General features: G+C 41.7%; 1 protein-coding gene across 1 annotated transcript; it reads left to right on the top strand.

Moving 5' to 3' along the window:
* Positions 1-744: 744 nt before the first annotated feature.
* On the top strand, positions 745-1,612 carry GPR39 (G protein-coupled receptor 39; the record flags this gene model as incomplete). Its single annotated transcript, XM_009699123.1, has 1 exon — positions 745-1,612. A coding segment is annotated over exon 1 (868 nt), but the record flags the coding sequence as incomplete, so codon positions are not given.
* Positions 1,613-18,810: the final 17,198 nt, after the last annotated feature.

Genomic DNA, 18,810 nt, shown 5'->3' with positions numbered 1-18,810 from the left:
ATGCAGAGGTCTTCATTAAAGGAAATGTAAAGTAGTGATGCATGTTGACATTGGCGCATATAGAAGTAAAGTCTGAAGCCCAGTTAATGTTAAACTCATGAGCAGATACTTTCTCTTCAGCACCTGTTCACGTATTCAGCCTGACCGCACCAACCTAACAGCTTTAGGAGAAACACCTTTTTGTCCCTGAGAAGGAGCTCCTGTTACAGGAAGTGAATGTCAGACATGAGTGGCTTGGTGGTGTGTGTGTTTTTTTTTTTTTCTAAACCTGCTTTGCTGCCAGTGCTGAGGGATAGCCAAGATTTAGGTTAATGGTTAACAGAGCAGCTATAACCACACAGAAACTCTGACTTCCTCCTGCTGGGTTCGGGACCAAAAGCTACCTTTCCTTGCAGAGGAAGAGGCAAGCGTTGAAAGGAGAGCAGTTCACACCGCAAAGAGCTGGAGAACGGCAGCTTCACTCAGTAGAGAAAGGAGGGGGAAAATCCAAAAGGAGCAAGAGGTGTTTGCCATAAAGATAGGTAAGAGCTGAAACGCTTTCCTGCTCGGCTTATTGACTCAGTAGCTGCTGCTAACAAAACCCACAGGTGTAGCTACTTGAGACACGTTCGTTGTACTTGGCTGCTCTGACCTGTGCGTCTCGGTGAGAGGGGCAAAGCGAAAAAGGATCTATTTGTTGTGAATTTGAACGTCAGAGAGGGCAGGAAGGCTCTTCCTCCCTCCTTCTCCCCCCAGGGGCTGCTCATGGCAGGACAGACATCCCCTTCAGACTGTTCTCATCTCATTGACCACAGCCACGTCCCTGAGTTTGAGGTGTCTCCTTGGATCAAGATCACTTTGGCCTCAGTGTATGTCTGCATCTTCATTGCGGGCATCTTGGGCAACAGCATCACCATCAAGGCCACCAGGATCCTGCAGAAGAAAGGCTACCTGCAGAAGGAGGTCACAGACCACATGGTGAGCCTGGCCTGCTCTGACCTGCTGGTCATCCTGCTGGGCATGCCCATGGAGTTCTTCAGTGCCATCTGGAGCCCCTTTTCCACTCCTAATGGCAACATAGCTTGCAAGCTCTACTACTTCCTCTTTGAAGCCTGCAGTTATGCCACTGTGCTGCATGTTGCCACCCTCAGCTTTGAGAGGTATGTGGCTATCTGCCACCCCTTCAAGTTCAAGGCTGTCTCTGGACCCCGCACGGTGAAGCTGCTGATTGCCTTTGTCTGGGGGACATCTGTCATCGTGGCTCTGCCCCTGCTCTTTGCCATGGGCACAGAATATCCCCTGGAAACCATTGAGGGCTACCAAGGTACGATTGCCTGTGACAAGTCTATGCCCAGGCACCACCTCCCTGAGCTGAAGCACAATATGACCATCTGTACCAGCCTCTCCTCCAAGTGGTCTGTCTTTCAGGCCAGCATCTTCAGTGCCTTTGCTGTGTACATCATAGTGCTGGGATCTGTCACCTTCATGTGCCGCAGCATGATGAAAACCCTGATGATCCGCAACGAAGGAACTGTGGCAGTGAAGGGTGGACTAAGACATCAGGAGCAGTACCTAAGAAAAAGTGAGAGCTCAGAGGGCAGGAGCTCCAGGAGACAGATCATTTTATTCCTGGGTAAGACCCCTGTCCTACTCTGCCTCCCCTCTCCAGCCCCCTTTCCACAGGGGAAGGAAACCCAGAAGCCTCCATTTTATCTCACCAAAATGGGGGATGTGTGGTTTGAAACTAGTGCAAAATGGAGGAGAGGGATACTTTTGGTTGCAATGGCATATTTTAAGAGACCTGGTTTCCCTGCATGTTTTTGACTCACTCTTTTTGTCATTAGAACAGGTGGGAGGGAAGAAGAAGGAAAAGTCCATTTAGTGTCTGCTATTTATGTTGTTTGATTATACTGCATGCCTACATGCAGCAATATGCGTAACAGGGTATATGCAGCACTATGGGTAATACTGTGTTGCTGCTTCACCTTTGCAGTATTAACAGGCAGTGGTTGCCTGGATATAAAGTAGCTCCACTCGCATGTTTTCCCACTAAATCACAAACGTGCGTATTTAGTAAGCCTTTTGATGGGAGAGAAGACTGTCTTGCATGATCTGAAGCTTGTCCCACCCCGACGGCATGTCCTTGTTAATTCAGGATGCTCCCTGGAGGGTCCTTATTGAGCTTCAGCAGTTGTGGCTGTATTGCATCTGAACATTAAGAAAGCTGGGCTGGAGAGTTGATTTGGTCTTGCAAATTGCTGTTGCCCTTTCTGAATGTTTTTTCCTGTTTTTATTTGAAGGCCTGTAACCTTGGAATTATGTTTGATTCTGATCTCCCTCACCACATTTGTCAGACAAAAACTAATCAAGCTGTCATTTCACAAACTTGGAATCTTTCCGGGCTGTGATCCATGTAGGCTCCATGTTTGTTGATGCTCTTAGAGGCACCCTTAATCATGCCCTGGCTGCATTACTGCTAGCTCTTGTTTTGTTGGGTTGTTTAATACAATACTGGCTATAATAAATGAACCGTCCACAGTATGAATCCACAGTAGACACTGTATTTCTGTGTTGCTTTTTGGTGCTCTGCTTGATATTGCAGAGGGGGAATTGAAAGTTGTGAGTCTGTCCACTTCTACAGCTTTAAGTAGATTAGCTTTTTTAGGACTTTTTTTTCCCCTCTTTTTTTCCTTTTCCTGAGTATTCTCTGCTTCCTCATCTAGTCCTGCTTTTGTCGTGGTCCATGGCTGGGATATGAAGCTGCAGGATAAGGAGCCCTGGGCACACTCAGCTCCTTTTATGCTGCACCTGTGTTAGAGTTGGGAACATGGCGAAAACCTGTCCTACAGACAAGGCATATGACTTAAAGGTTTGGGGAAAGGGTGGAGTTGTACACTGTACCAGCAGAGAGGGTGACAGAGGCTTCGAATGCGAGATGTGACACTCCAGGCTGTACAGAGCTCTTCCTCATGCTTGGAGTCTACATCTAATGAAGAAATCATCTCCTTGCGCAAGGTGTCTGGGATGAGAGGCCCCATATCTGGGTGATTAAAAGGTATCCTTACTCCTCTGAAAACACTGATTTCTGGGGTAGAGGCTTAGCAGCTAATGGTAAATACAGCACGTTGCACAAAGCAGGAAAAGAGATAAGGCTCTGCTCTTTAAGTAAAGTGCTACTGGGGGATCTTTAAATGGCTGTGCATCTCTCTCCCCTTGTAAATTGTCATACACAGCTACATTAAAGTCCAGTCTAAGATCCAGATCCTGTAGCAAGTTCTAGCTGGGTTAAGAGGTGAAGGTAAATTGCCACAGCTTTTCTTCCTCTTCTTGATTATTGTTCCTGCTTGATGATGGTCTAGTGTGGAATAGGGCAGACCTAGTGCTGCTTGCAGAAGTGTGAAAAAGCTAAATGAAAGCAATTGACTTGTCCTTTATCTTAAGGGAATTTGCCTCCAGTATCTGACACTTTCTCTGTGCTCTCAGCTTTTTGGAGCTAGTAGATAGTTCTGTGAATTCCCCAAAGTTATTTCAGTGGCAAGACTCTTAAATTTACTTGCTTTGGGAAATAAATTAATAAACTGAGGAGGAAGAAACTGTGGCCTGCATCCCTGAGAACAATGCAAAGCAATTTAATTTGGAGATTTCATAAGAGTGGTGCTTTAGGGCAGTTTTAACCCAGAAGAAATGAACATATAAATTGTTTACAAATCGCTGAATTTAAATATAGTGATTTAGAAGTCCTCTTTGTGTTTCATTTAACAGATGGGTCAAATTAAAACAAATACTTGCGCATTCCCAACATATTTCACTTTTAATGTGAAATGTAAATGACAGGATATAGCATGATGTCTTTGAACATCTAACAGCAATAAAAACAATTTAGCATTTTCTTCTTCTAGTTGTTAAAAGTGATAAGTTCTATAAAACGGAGATTAAATTCATAAATCTCCTGACGATGAGAAAAAGCTAAGTAGAAGAAGACACAAGAAGGAACTGATGCTTTTTTAGTGTCACGTTATTGTGTGGCACTTGAGAAGATTCATGAAAATGAATTGTAAATGTTGGAAGTGAAAGGCTACTTGACACAGGCAGTACTGACGCTTGCAGAATAGGTTACAGTTGGGGTGACACCACTGATGTGATGGAGGAGGAAGGTGACAAGGGGCCAAGCGAGGAGAGCACCACTGTGCTGGGCAGGCTGAGCTCACCTGGGGAGGAGCTTCTGTCTAAGGAAGGTGGCTGCAGCGTTCAAATCTTTTGGCTTAAAGCCCAGATGGTCTGGTTGGGGTTTGAAGTCCTTGATGTCAAGATGTCAGTTCCTTCTGTTTCTGGCTACCATGCTACGCTTGTTCCGGAGAGGAAGGACTGGCCCAATGGCTGCAGTAACTATGCCTGGTGTTGGGGAGGCGATACTTCCAGGGGCTGTTCAGCTCGAATTTTGGTAGATTTGCCTGAGTGGAGGGATGCAAATTTGTCCCAGTATTTTGGAGAAAACCAATTCTGTTTTTATAAAGTATGCTGTGCAGTGCTATTCCTTCCAACTTCCTTCCCGCTATTGCTGTTGGCTTCAAGAAAAACATCACAGCACATGTAAGTCTCTGCTTAATGCTCCTGCTGCTGAAATTAGGCATTTTTTGCTTTTGGATAGACTGGGGCATACTTCCCACAATCTCTGTGTGTGTGATTTATTTAATCATCTTCTGAGTCATGTGGTAAAACTCCACTGCCGCCAGTGAGTCAGCCCATCCATATGAGCAGTGTAGATCAGACTGGTTGACACTGTGTGGGTTAGCCAGGTTTGCTGTTGTTAAAGCAAGTTTGCTCATGTTGGGACAGCAGATCTTTCTTCTAGTGAAGGTCTACATGTGTCTGTTTGAGTGTGGCCTGTCATGAATAGCAGAGAAAATATAGCCGAACTTAATTCTTTGAGTGGTTATTAGCAGCATTTGTTAGTAACAGTTTCTTGACCCCCAGCAGCAGAAACTGGATAGCTGTAGTGCTTATGAAAATACTTGGCTGATGGCACTTTGATGAAATGCAAGCTTTTAACAGTATTTAAAACCTTCTAATGCTCGACCCATCCCGACAGGAATTGATTCGGTCTTTGTGGCGACTTGATCTTGTCTTTCTCCTGTGGCTGTAAAGGGCAGGGCGGTGATCAGAAGGCTACCTAAATGGTCACGAGGTGCCCCTGGGGACCTCTTGCTGCTCCAATGCCTGAGCCCCTGGCACTGCAGCAGTGAGCTCTTAAGAAAGGGTGAGTTTGGAGACTTATATGTATTATGATATAAACTATAACTGCATTATGGCAAACAAAGAAGGGGAATGTAATAGAAGGATCCTGTAAAAGAGAGATCCAGCTAGTGTTATAATTATAAATGTTACCAAAAAAAGGCACTTTCATAGCTGAAACTATGTAAGTTAAAAATCTTTAGGAAATATTAACAGGTGGCCTGCTCACTGGGAAAGGGGAGCAGTATGGGACAAGCCTCCACGCAAGCTGCTGGTGGGGTGGGCCTTTGCACCAGTGGCTCCATGCCAGCAGTGCCTGCTTGCTGGCCATGGCTACATCCTTCTTAATCCGGTCAATCATATAAAGCCACAATTATAGAAAAGCAGCTGTGTGATTTGTCGTCAGACTAGATCTGACTGACCTGAACCTGTACTCTACAATGAAGTGAGTTTTGACTGTCTCAGATGAAAAATGAATTGCTTCTAAAGCTTCTGCGATATTTCCCTTGTCAGCTTCAGTTTTGTGCTTCTTCTAAAAGCCTTAATTATTTTGTATAAAGCAGCCTGAAGCCTACTATAGTAAATACGCTGAAATAAAAAAGTCCTTTAGTGTTGCTACATCCTCTGCTTTTCTTTGTATGCACTTCCAATTTGCCCTTTGGAGCAATACTCTTCTGTTTGCACAGCGGAGGGATGCCACTGCATGGGGCTGCTAGGCACTGTGGGTGCTTTGCCATTTGCCAGCCAGCATCTGGGCAGCGCTCTTCTGTCTCCTGACCGTGATGAAACATCCATCCATCCTGAGCTTCCTTCCAGAAAAGACAAGTATCGAAGTAATCTGACTGCTACAAAAATACTGAGGTGGATGCATTAAAGCAATGCTGTAGCTGCAGCAGCTGGCATGGGCCAGAGCTGCAGCTGGACCCACCTAACTGGAGACCCTGCTGGTACCAGCCTAGCTCTGTCAGCTCCCCCATGCTAAGCAGGGCAGATAATTGTCTTTGCTATCTCTTTCCTATCACTGCAGAACTGCAGCTTTTCTGCTTTGGGACCTTCTGATGTAAGATGAATTTTACCTACATGCTTGGACAGCAAATATCCTACAGCTTCTTTAATGAGCAGGGAAGGGAATTGCTTATCATAATCTATAGCAGTGCCTCCATCTGAGAAAGGCAGTGTGGTGCTGGTTTTTAAAATATTTTTCTTTGGTCTAATGCTTAAGTATGTCAAATACACTGAGTGTCAACCTGAAGACAGTAGCAGTGCTGGTTTCATCTGATGTGGTATGGTACAGGTAGCGTCAGGTGTGGTCTGCTTTATAGAGCAATAGCAGGCAGAGGCTTTACTGAGACTCTGGTCAAAGTGCCGCAGAAGGAAAGAGCGTCCGTGTCTCTAAAGCCAAACAAAATGGGTAAAAGGGAAGGGCTGGAAAAGCTAGCCAGAAAGAACTCAGTGACCTGACCAAGGCCACAGATGCTATGGAGAGGCACAAATGCATCTGCTGAATCTTGTGCTAGTGACGTATCTGCTGGGCTCTCTGGCCTCTTTCCTGCCACTTTTTTGGTGGCAACTGTTAAAGCAATGCCAGGCTATTCTATAACAATACCAATGCCACTGTAACCACCAAGGACACAGCTGTACCTAGCTATAAGCTAAAGCTAGATAGAACTTTGAGTCAGAAGCTAAAAAGACCTCTTAGAACTTATGGTGGAACACCATTTTTTTCCCCATATACTAGTGCTGGCAGATTAATGTTTTGCTCACAATAAAGGTATTGTGTGTAGAAATAACCTTTCCAAAGATCACTAAGGAAATGTATTTCGTAAGGCACTTGGCAAATGGGTTTTCAGGAAGCAGATTACTTCAAGTAGTTGTGAAAAATATGTGGTTGTCATCTTGAGATGACTCAGGCACAGTATAACTTGACAATGGTAAGAGTTCTGTTACAGGAAAATTAGATGCTTCTTCATAGGATGGAAATTGGCTGGGTTTTTTCCTTGCTGAAAAGGGTAAAGCTTAGGGATAGAACAAAAATTGAAGGAATAACCTAATTGATTAGATTCCAGAACACAGCTCCAACCCATGTTCTTTAAACTCAGCTTCATTGACTCCTCTTGTTTCATTTCTTTAATCATTCCACTCAGCTGCCTTTCTTCAGAGACTTTGTTGGAGGGGTGCCTGAAGATAAATACATTGTAGGCTGGATATTATTTTCATCTCTATGTTTTATATGGTGTCTTCATCCATATATTTCCCTGAGCAGGGCTTTGAATTACACAAGACACGTAGGAGACCAAATGCACTGAAATGAGTAGCAGGGGCTGAGCAGGGAACATGAAACACTTACACCAACAGACCAGGGTCTGGTCATTCAACTGAATGGGACACCCACCCTCTGTCACTAGTAAGATTTTTCTTTTAGGTGCTGCTTTCTGGAAAAGAGATAAAAGCAAAGGATTTACCTACTGGTGTTCTGTAAAATTTGCTTTCCTCTTCTCTGCAAAAGCCTGGTGTTAGTGGCAAAATCGATCAATACTACTGAATGCTGGTGGGACAAAACCGAAGCTCAGCTACTCAAGAGATGACAATGGCTGCATTCAGGGATCATGGCTTTTCGGGGTGATTGTGTACAACCAGCCTCCTCTGAAGAGCTGTGGGACTTCTGTTGGTTTTAAAAAAAATACATAGCCGCAGTAAAATAGACTCAAGGCACATTTCCAAAATCCAGATGTCTGTATGTTCAGTTTTCCCACACTGTAATTTAAAAATGAACATAAGCAGAAACCAGCATAATTTTCCTCCCTCTTGTATTTATTGTACAAAAAGCAATTTATCTACTCCCGCTTTTAACTGGACTCATGTAATAGGAGACTGTGGTTTTGGCTTAAGTAGACACTCTTCCTTTCCTCCTACGTTGAGGAATGGCAAAATGGTACAGAGAGAAAAAGAATGAAAGAATAGGGACTAATTGAGGCCAGCACCCCCAGGGTATTTAAGACTTTTGTACTTTTAATGGAAAAATCAATGCGTGATTACACTTTGCATTAGAGTACTTAAAAATTGCTTCAACATGAAAAGTCTGCAGCTTTAAAGACAACCTAACCCTACAAATACTGTAGTCAGAGAACCAAACTCACCACTAGTGTAATCCACCTAATTCTCCATACATGATATGCTGGCAGATATGGTCTCTGTGGACACGTGACTACCATCTTTGCTTCTGGGCACAAGAAGCCCAGGAGGACAATGAGTGCTTTACTGGTGCTTAGTGAAAATCGTGACCATGCTTCTGTCTTTCACCTGATGCCTACAAGGAAACTGGCACAGGCAGCACAAGTATCTTTCCACTTCTTTATACTCTACCATCTGTGTTGTCCGGAGACTAAGTGGACAGCTGAGATTTCTTAAGTACTTCTGCCCTGTACTTGCCTCTGCCCAAAGTCTTTAAGCCTCATTAAAGACTGTTACCAGTGTTGGCCTTGAACTTAGTATTATCTTACTTTCTCTCTCTCTTACAAGCTGTGGATAATAAACCTATTGGCCCTTGTTCTTGCAGCACCCTATGTATATGCTAAGCGAAGGAAGGAGGGAAGTGCAGGCAACATCCCTTGCTGTGGCAGCATGAGCCAAGAAAGAGGCAGGGGGCTGCTGCCTTTGGAGAGCTGAGGTCTGGCTGTGTCATCTCGGCTTCTTAAAAACATACTCTGTACCATGGCAAACCCTCTCCAGGACATGTTTTCTTACAAGTAGAAGCCTTGGAAGCTGTCTCTTTCTTCAAAGAGTGGATAAGAAAGCAGGAAGATTTATTTCTATCAAAGTGGAGAAATACAGATGTTGCTCCAGGTATGAAATCAATTGAGGGAGACAGCACTCAGGTAGAATACAGCAGCCCTACGTTAAGTAATCCTGTCTCATCAATTTTGGTCTACTGCCCTCATTCTTTGGTCAAGAGACTATTGTCTTAAGCATTAATTTTCCAATTTCTCTCTTTCTTTTCTGAGCTATCTATTTCTTGCTATCTTTTCTGAGCCAGACACTGTAGATTGCTCTTGCAACTCCCCAGTTTCAGCAGATAGGACTCATTTGTGGCAAGTTCACAGATGATTTATTGAAGTCTTCACCTGTGAAAACTAAATGCATTATCTATTCCTCTATTGTTTCATATTCCAATTATTCCACATTTCACAAAATTAAATCTTTTGTTTTCCTAGCTGATGTTGAGACCATTATCTTTAAACAATGATTGCCTGTGAATTTTAATGGAAGACAGCTTTAATATCTAAGCATTTATTAGCAACGTGAAGCTTTCAATTTTATCCTACATAACTTCTTGGTTTCCTAAAGGCAACATTTGTGTTAGAAACTGAGAACTAACCAACTGCCAACCAACAGGTTAAAGTTATTTTCTTCCCTTTCATTGTTGCAAGTGAGTTCCTGAACTTACGATTTTACTGGATAGCAGTACTGTTGAAAAACTACTAAGAAGGAATTTTAAGATTATGTTTTCCACTGAAGATAAACAGTTAAGATTTCAACCTACATTTGGCACAATGTGCTGTAGCACTTTTCTAGCCTTTTTTGAGGGCATCATAAGCATGTTTATGCTGCTAGATGCCAGCCCTATACTTAAGTGAGAAAGCAGTTATCCTTCTGATCTCTGTTGTGGATGCATGAGTAATATCAAGGTCAAAATATTATAGATTAAATGAGTCTGCCAAGAACCTCTTAATCGTATAAATAGTGACTTACAAGGAAAGGTGAAACTAAGAAAGAGGTATTGTTATGAGCTAACTTTTCCTTGTTTCCTCTTAAGCTGTTTTTATGCCTCTGGTGGTTGTGCTTAATTCTCTTAAAAGAACTTACTATGTTTGTTCTTATGAATTTTTAAAAGAAGGTATGTAAGTTGAAAGTGCAGCTTATGGGGTTAGAGTTGGGGCTCTCACTGACAGAAAGTGTATGCTTGTTATGGAAACATGTATAGAGATTTCTGTGAGCACTCAAAAAACTCTTGATGTCCACCTGCAAACAGGTGCAAATATGTAATAATTACCAGGAAACTCAACTTTACTCATGAATATAGAGAAACCCAGACACAGAGGTGCATTAGAGAAGATAACATTGCTTAGCTACCCATCCTTGTCCTCACTCGGTGTAAATGGCTTTCTTTTCTCATGTTTTATTCGGTAGCATCTGCACAGATATTTAAGAAGCCGTTCTGCTCCAATCCTCAGCTGAACCCTTCAAAAGAGCTCAGATACGGCCCCTTTCAGAGGGCAGTCTAAATATTTTGTCCCTGTTCATATAGCATTTGTGCAAATCCACCTTGCTTTGCTCCTCCATATAATATTGCCAGCTTGCTTTTTGTTGAATGTAATGATTGTCTTACATAGCTAAAAGAGGGGCCGCCTCAGGCTCAGTCTTTTGTTTTAGTGGTATATCTAGCATAGTGCTACTGAAGGTGATTTTGATTTGAAGAAATGTTAGAAGAATGTCCTGATTGCTCCTTCCTAGAAAAATCCCTGGAACTCAGTATATATGTACCCCTTCTATTAAATTGCAAAAAACTATAATTATTCTAGCACTTTTTCCATAAAGCGTAATATTTAAATTGTGAAACTTATTGTTGTGGAGGCCAAATGTAAAACTGGGCTCCAAAAAAGATTAAATGTAACCTTGAAGGATAGCGCTGTCAAGAACAAGATATAATCTCCACTTTAGAAAGTCCTGATATTGCTGAGTGCCAAAAGCTCAGTGTGAACAGTACAGGAAAATCCATCTATGCTTGTTCCTTCTCCCGCAGATGTCTGTGTGGGATCATCACAGAGAGAAATGAATGGGCAGATGAGTCCTAGGTCTGTCCCAGTATGTCTGCTCTTAATCTGAAACTTTCTGTGTATGTCAAAATAGGCAAGTAATTAGAGTCTGCCTTCAGCCAGGTACAGGAACATGAACTTTTTAAGATGGTAGAACAAAAAGTTGGACAAGAAAAAATTGATTAAAATCTTCTCCCTCAAATTTTTACTATTTTCTTCCTACACCCCTCTGCCTCCCAAACATAAACTTTTCAAGAAAAAAATGTATTCATTACTGGGTGTGTTTTTTAACTCTATGTGTATATGTGTGTGTGTCAAAATGTTTCTCATTTGATAAGCTCTGGTATTTGTGGATTTTTTAAATTCCTCTGCCTCACATTCTGTCTCTCCTCTAAAGGCAACTTTTGAACTCCCTGATTTTGAAAATAAAACTGAACTTAAATTTGTCCCTTAGAGGCATTAAGAACAAAGGTCTTCACCAACTGAGTCTCTTAGTAATGCTTAAGGATATCAATAGAAGAGAAGTTCTTGAAACTGCTATGACTGAGCCAACAATCAGAATTAAACTTTCAAGGTAATTAAAGATTGCAGTACCTCAGCAATAAGGTACACAGAGATTCAAACAGTCTGTATTGTGGACATGACTTTAACACGTCAGGTTTTTAACCGTTAGATAAGAACTAATGTGGTAGGGTGAAGGACAAACAGAAGTCAAAAGCAAGCATGCTAGTCAAGTTTGCCTTTGCCCTTGCCCTTCAGACGGTGAAATTGCTAAAAGCCTTGCGACTTTCTGTCACAAGTTTATTGAACAGATCTTTCTGATTGGTTGAAAGAAATGCAAGTCTAAAATGGATAGAATGGGTTGTGTCACAGGTGTTCAAAAGATGGTATTTAAGTGATCTTTTTGCCTTGAAAACTGAAATACCTGAATACTAGTGGTAGGAATGATGACATCAATGCCTGCCAAAATGTGTAAAAGCATCTATTGGTATTTGCAGATGTACACATACCTTTGAAAGTCTTGGACAATGATTCTAGGTGGGTAACAGCTAGTGAAGTATAATGGTTAAAATATATCTTTTTTTAAACTTGAACTTTTGAAAAAATGCAATGTCTAACTACCCATGTTGAGGTTGGAGAAGAGGGCTTCTAAGATGACTGGAGAATGGGCAGACAAGCCTTTAACAGAAACTAAAATGAGTTTTTATTATTTAACATAGCAAAATGAAGAATACAGGTGGCTTTGAATTGTCTATAAGTACGTTGGGGCAGTGAGTACCAACGAAAGAGGAAGATCTGGTTTGTACCCTGCTTTGAAAGTCTTGCAAAACTGATTCAGTAACAGCCATATACGGAGTGGCTCTGGGTACAATCAATCTGATCTCATTGTGCTATGAGTTAAGCTTAGAAGTCTTGCTGTGCATCTTTAGAAACTGCCCAGGGATGCCAGCCTGTTTAAGTTAGGCCTTATGTCAAGGAGTTCGCAATTGCCTTTGTTTCAGTTGTAGGGCCAATGACCTTCACTCTAGCATGCAGAAATCTTCCTCTTCAGCTTAGAGACTTGAGTCTGAAAGTTGTAGTACCCTTGATTAACTCTGAATTTACATAGCTTTAAATCCACGTGGACTATAGATTTGCTAATTTGGGCTATAAAAAAAACCCAAACATCAACAGAAGAGGAAAACGAGAGAGGAGTTATGAAACTGCTATCTGCTGATCTGGTGGCTACCAAGGGCCATCACCCCACACAGTTGGAGCAGTCTCTGAGCAAAGTCAGAGCAGATCTGATCTCTCTGTGCCTGTGGAGGTTTGTGTGTACCTCTTCTCTCTTTCAGTGCTTCTCTTGTGCCCTTTCTTAAACGATTTTCTCCACCTGGTGTACTTGGAGGCCGCCTTGGGAGTTCATTGTTAAAAGTCAATGTCTGGAGATTGAAACTTTCCATTGTCTTGATTCCCTTCCCTTTTCCTATTCCTGCTCATATACCTGTCTACTGAATTTTAAAAAGCTTTTTGATAGCGACTTGAAATTAAAATGTCCCCTTTCTATCTGTCTTCTGGTCCAAGCCAACATTTAAATGCATTCTTTTCTATTATAAAGAGCATATTGACAATTTAGGAAACATTGTCCTGCAGTGCAAATGCTCTGATATTACAAAATATTGCCATGTTCCCTGCATTGATCTAAATGATGGCATTGGCACAAGAACTAATAGGTCTATAGGGGCCATGAATGAGTACAGACAGAAATGAGAAAATTTCTAATCATGAGAAGGACATGTTCAGGGACAGCCTTCCAAGTGGAGAGCTGGACCAAACTAATTCAGTTTCTGGGGTAGAGAATGTGATCGTCTCTGCAAGGCCGTGATGTGGTTGCCTGTGCTGGGAGTGGTGGTGTGTCTCTGGTGTGTCTCTGGCCCAGGCCTCCAGTGGGTTGGAAAGGAGAGGTTATGTTTGTTGCTCCTTGGTGTGGCACGATCTGACTCTGTATCCTCCTTTGGGAGGGTGCTGAATTTGCCAAGAAGCTTATGCAAGCTGAACATTTTCTTGTCAATACCTATTGCCAAAAGCACACTTTCAGAAACTGGCCTGGGACCACACAGTTTGGTGCATACATGGATCCCTGCCTGTAAGTGAAGGATCCGTTTCCTGCGTGTTTTGGTCTCTGAATCAAGGGCAAGCCATCACCTGTGCTGCTCCTCCTCTTGCTGCCACAGATCCACTCTGCCAGCCTGCCTTGATACCCTCCTTCACAACCTACGTGGCCCTCAGTCCCCCTGTGCCCAATGACGAGCGTTCAAAAGCCTGCCTCTGAGCCCCTGTCTCCAAGAGAGAATTGCTTTAACCTTATCAAATGGAGGTTAAATTTAAAATGACTTAATGTTTATTTGCTGACAGGCAGGAATGTCCTCTAAATTGACTGTCACAGCTTGAACGTAATGCTACAGGACCAAATAATAACCTCTTTTTGGCCTTCAATGAAACAATGTTAAGTTTGGGGAGTGGGGATATTATTTTGGCCTCCCTGGATGTATGGATAACATTCTCATTTTGAAGTTTTATACAATGAAGTTATATTTGATATTTGCATAATTCAAATAGATGAAATCCTCAAACAGGCACAGAAGACTTGATTTCATTAACTTGGGATGCAGCCATTCCCATCTCTCATGCAAATGGCAAATACCTTTCCTGTAAGTATACTTTAAAGATTCATTTCTTTCTCTAATCAAGTGGTGAAATCCTACCCACGGGAACCAGAATTGATTTCTTTTCCCTTCAGACTGAATAGCATAGACCTTATTTGGGTTAACTTCTGTCATGAAATGTAAGGTTAACCCTTCTGTGTGCTGCAAATCAGCTAAATGTGTTCCTATTTGCTGCTCCAACACACTGAAAATGTACACAGTGTAGCCACCCTGCAAATGTAGCCCTCAGCTCAGGGAAGCTCTGCCTGTTGTCAACAAGGATCTATTTCCACTGAAACCCTGACCTTGAAAGCTCGTTTTTAAATTTCCTCCTGTGCCGTGAACGCTGTAATTGATTGTGGTTGTTTTGGTTTTAGTCTTTAACAATCAAGGTGAAGAATTGCTCCCAAATTTGTTAAGATGTCAGGAAGAAGGCAGCTTCCCCACACGGCATGGACAGTGTCAAGGAGCCACAATGGGCTCTCGTAAGCCTTCCACAAAGCACTGACATTTCTGGTTGGAAAGGAAATCGGACAGAAATGCTCCTCTTTTGGAGCAGGCAGCTGTGCCTTGCTCTCTATGGGGGACCTCTTGGGGCATAAGCGAGCTCCACTGCATTAATGCAATTTAATAGGCATCAGTGGAGAATTAAAGGTATCTGATGTTGGTCCAAGTAGTCTTAGGGAATAGTCCCTCACACTGTGTAGCCTGAGCCCATGGCTGGGACTCCTGTCCATGGCAGTGCTTAGATGAATTTCCCCCTCTCCTTACTACTGAATTGTCTGCATATCTTGGTATGCTATTTTCTGGTTCACCTTCTTGATAATAAAGCTCTGCATTTTATTTTCTGTCTTTCAGGTATATCACTTTTCACTTCAGTTGTCTTATATTAGTTGAAACTGATAGCCTGACCCCTTGGCCACTGTGCTTCTCTGAAACATTTCCCAGTGCTTTCATCGAAAGCAGGATGCTTTGCTACATTCTAATGAAGAGGTGTAAAATTTATTTTTCTTGGTAATTTGGAATGCTTAATTTTCTGGTTCTCTTTGTCTTAGAACACAAAGTAGTCATTGAGGAGGGTTTTTTTCTCTGCACTGAAAGTGAATTTATGATGTGATCTCTGCCTCTCCTGCCCACTAGCCTGCCCTGTGGAAGAAAGCAGTAGGAGGTCAGCTGCATTGAACAGCTCAAGAAAAGCCAAGATGACCTGGGTTTTCCTCTTGTATTAAAGGAAGATTTTACTCTGTAATTGGCACTAATTAGTAAACCTTCCCTTAAGTGTATACGCATAATGGTATTTGACCTCTGAAATTCCTGGTATGAGGACGCACTCTGGGTAGCAAGCACTGAGCTTGCTCTGGTGTTTTGGTTCCTACATCAGCTGTCAGCTGCCTTTCATGAATGAGTTTAAAAGTTCAGCACTGTGGTTCCCAAGAACTTTTGATCAGTCTGGCTTTACTGCTTCATTTAACTAAACTTCGCACTGCCCCTTCAAACCTCTGAGTTGCCTGCACCTCTGGGGCATGCAAGGCCGAATACCTGTTATCAGCTCAAACGAAGGAAGCAGCAGATGTAGAGATACTCTGTCCCTGCTTTTCTGCGGGTCCATATGACACCAAAAAAATGTAGCTTTTTGACACTAGGGAATGCTGAAACGGTCTACATATATATACACCCACAGATGTGTGCGTATATAGACATACATATATAGGAGTAATTAGGACTAATTAGGAGTAGCCATTCTCACCAAACCATTTGTCGTATCTCAAGGCATGCTCCTCACACTGAGCAGCTTCCTCACACTTTGGAGTTACAGCAGCCCACAGCCTTCTTGGTTGGCAACATGCTGCATTTCACAAGAAAAGCAGCCCAAAATAATACAGCCTGAAACAATTGCTTCCTCTTTGAGTATCTGGAACTTTTGGAGGATGCTTTTCAGTTTTGGGGTGCATTTTTGGTTTGTTGGTTTGTTTGTTTTAGTCTTCAAGCAGGCTGAGCTCAGCCACATTTTGGAAAAAGCCTCATTCAGCAAAAGCCCCAAGAGCCTAGACAGTAAGGCAAATGCCATGCTTGTTGGGGTGCACTGGAGATCAATGCACTAAATTCAGTAGGATCTAGGAGTATTTCAGACTTTTGGTGACAAAAATCTTGTTGACTCAGCTCTGCTGAACTCTACTTTCAAGTCATGTCAGGTCAGGAATAACTGCCATCTTTACATCACCATTTTCAAATTCTTTATCCCTTGAACATGGAGAAAGTCAGTGTCCCTAAGGATCAAATCTTCTTTATTTAATTTTCCTACTATTTTAATATATTGATGGTTCTGATCATTTTTGCTCAATGTTGTTTTCAGGAGAAAATTCTGAGGCGTGAAAAAATCTGTTTAAAGTGAAACATCATGTTTTTGATCCAAGGACTGATGTTCTATAGGAGGAAGAGAAACAAAAATCTCATCATAACCCCTCTGCTTTCCTAAAATAGAAAGCCTGCCTAGTTAATGAATATAAATGAACGTACATTCACTTCCTGTTTTTGAGGTTACTAAAGCTGATTAACATTAGGTACCACAATTTATTTAAAGCAGTTGAGTAATTATTCTGCTTCCTATCCCATGAACATGCAACTTACTTATTACTGAGGGTTTGGGGTTTTTTTAAAGTGTATCCTTGAAATCACATTGGGGACATATCTTTGTCATCATCAGAGTTTTAAAATAAGTATCTTACAATAAGTAACTCTGATATACAAGCAAAGAAGAAAAATTGGGCAATGCTATAGAAATTCAATAAACTGTGATGCATTGTCTTACAGGAAAGGACCTGAAATCCTTAGGAGTGAAATAATGTATTGACAATTTGGGGTTACACAAGTGGAATTCAATATTCAGCATAATTAAATTAGAAATTGATAGCTTCAGCAAAACAAAACAGTTTTTCATATAAAATTTAAAATGGGTGAAGCTACTTTGTTTTACTGTGACACTGGGTGCATCAAGGTGCTTTGGCTGAGAGTTATTTTCCAGCAGATCATCATAAAGTGACTTGTATGTGTTGGCCTTTCCTGTTATGTTAGTCTAATGAGAATTTATTCTCTGCTTGCTAGTAGAGGCTGCCACAGCTCTGTCGTGCTGTTAGTTATGCCAAGCAGGTTAAGTTACTCTGTCTAGGTCCACCTTTGCTAAAATTGCATCTGCTCTTCTCTCTAACCATCCATCCTCAGGACTAAGAAAGACAGACAGAGGAGTAGCTACTGGCTGCAGTCGGAGGTGGCCAGGAGCTGTGCAGTTGCAGAGATTTTGCAGGCTTGTTTCTTGTTGTCCCTCCTGTTAACTTTAATAAGCTGGCTATTGAACAGAAATCCCTTTAACGTGGTTAAAAGTTGTTCTCTAAGTTTGCATAGTTTGAGATATTATCGGAGTCTTCTTTCGGCTTGGAGCACTTTAATTCCTCATGCTTGGTAATTGTCTGCAAGGGCATGTAAAATTGTGCTTGAAGGAAAAGAAACACTGAGATTCTTAAACACAGTATTATTATTTTAAATATAGTAACACCATTTTGTATTACCTATCACTTCAGTATGAAAATTCTATTTCAGGATTAATGGCTAAATCATAGGCACTTCTAGCCAAAAGAAATGAAACTGTTGACATGAGCACCGTAGCAGAGCAGAGAGTTTCAGTATTAGGTCTGCCTTCCCGCAGGAACACATGCGTAGCTCTCATTAGTATTTGCAAGTTCTGTGTATGTACCTGTGGAGGAACATACACCACTTAAAAGCTGGGGGAAAATAAAAAAGAATCTGCTCTGGAAGTTTCCCCACCAAAGCACTTGAACCTCATCTAAGGAGTTTTATGGGACAGAAAAAAGTTCTGCAGCTGGTGAACTTTATGGCAAAGTTGCATTTCATCCTCAGACCAGTTGTAAAAAGACAAGTTAAAATAAATCTTCTACATTCTGCAGATGTGCAGACTATTCATGAATAAAATGTAATTCTGCAAGCAACCTATTATGGCTATAATAACAAGTTAAAAAAATTCAAAGCGGCTGGATGCTGCTCATTTTGAATCACCAACTTTGGATGCTGCTCATTTAGAATCACTAGCTTCAGAAACAATGATATTCGGTAGCCTGTCCTGACTTAGCAGAAACAGTACTGATTTATACAAATGTAGGTACTTCAGTGATGTGTCTTGTAATTTATCTATTACGTGGTATTATTTTGGAGCCCAATCTGAGACGAGGGGTCCACGGTATATGCACTGTACAGACAAGAAGAATCTCTATGTCAAAGCATACACAATCTACCTAGTTAGAACCAGAAAGAATGGTAAAAAGGAAATTTGACATACACAGTTGATCTTCTCTAGCTTTTATTAACACAGCTGTTGCATATTAAGTGCATATATTAAATATTTTGAAACTAGATGTTTATTTACTGAAGTGGCCCAGCTACTTCAGAGCAACTACAGGCTACATGACAACTGTGTAGCATGTTTTATGTAATTCAGTTTTGCATTTCTTGAAAATGCACATGCAAGAATCTTCATTGTAAGAACAATTATTTTTCTTTGAAGAGTTCATCGTTACCAGGAGCTCCAACAT

This window comes from Cariama cristata, unplaced genomic scaffold, assembly GCF_000690535.1.
Source record: "Cariama cristata isolate BGI_N322 unplaced genomic scaffold, ASM69053v1 scaffold15954, whole genome shotgun sequence".
Classification (NCBI taxonomy): domain Eukaryota; kingdom Metazoa; phylum Chordata; class Aves; order Cariamiformes; family Cariamidae; genus Cariama; species Cariama cristata.
Note: the sequence above shows the minus strand (reverse complement) of the source record. Positions and strands in the feature narration are given on the sequence as shown.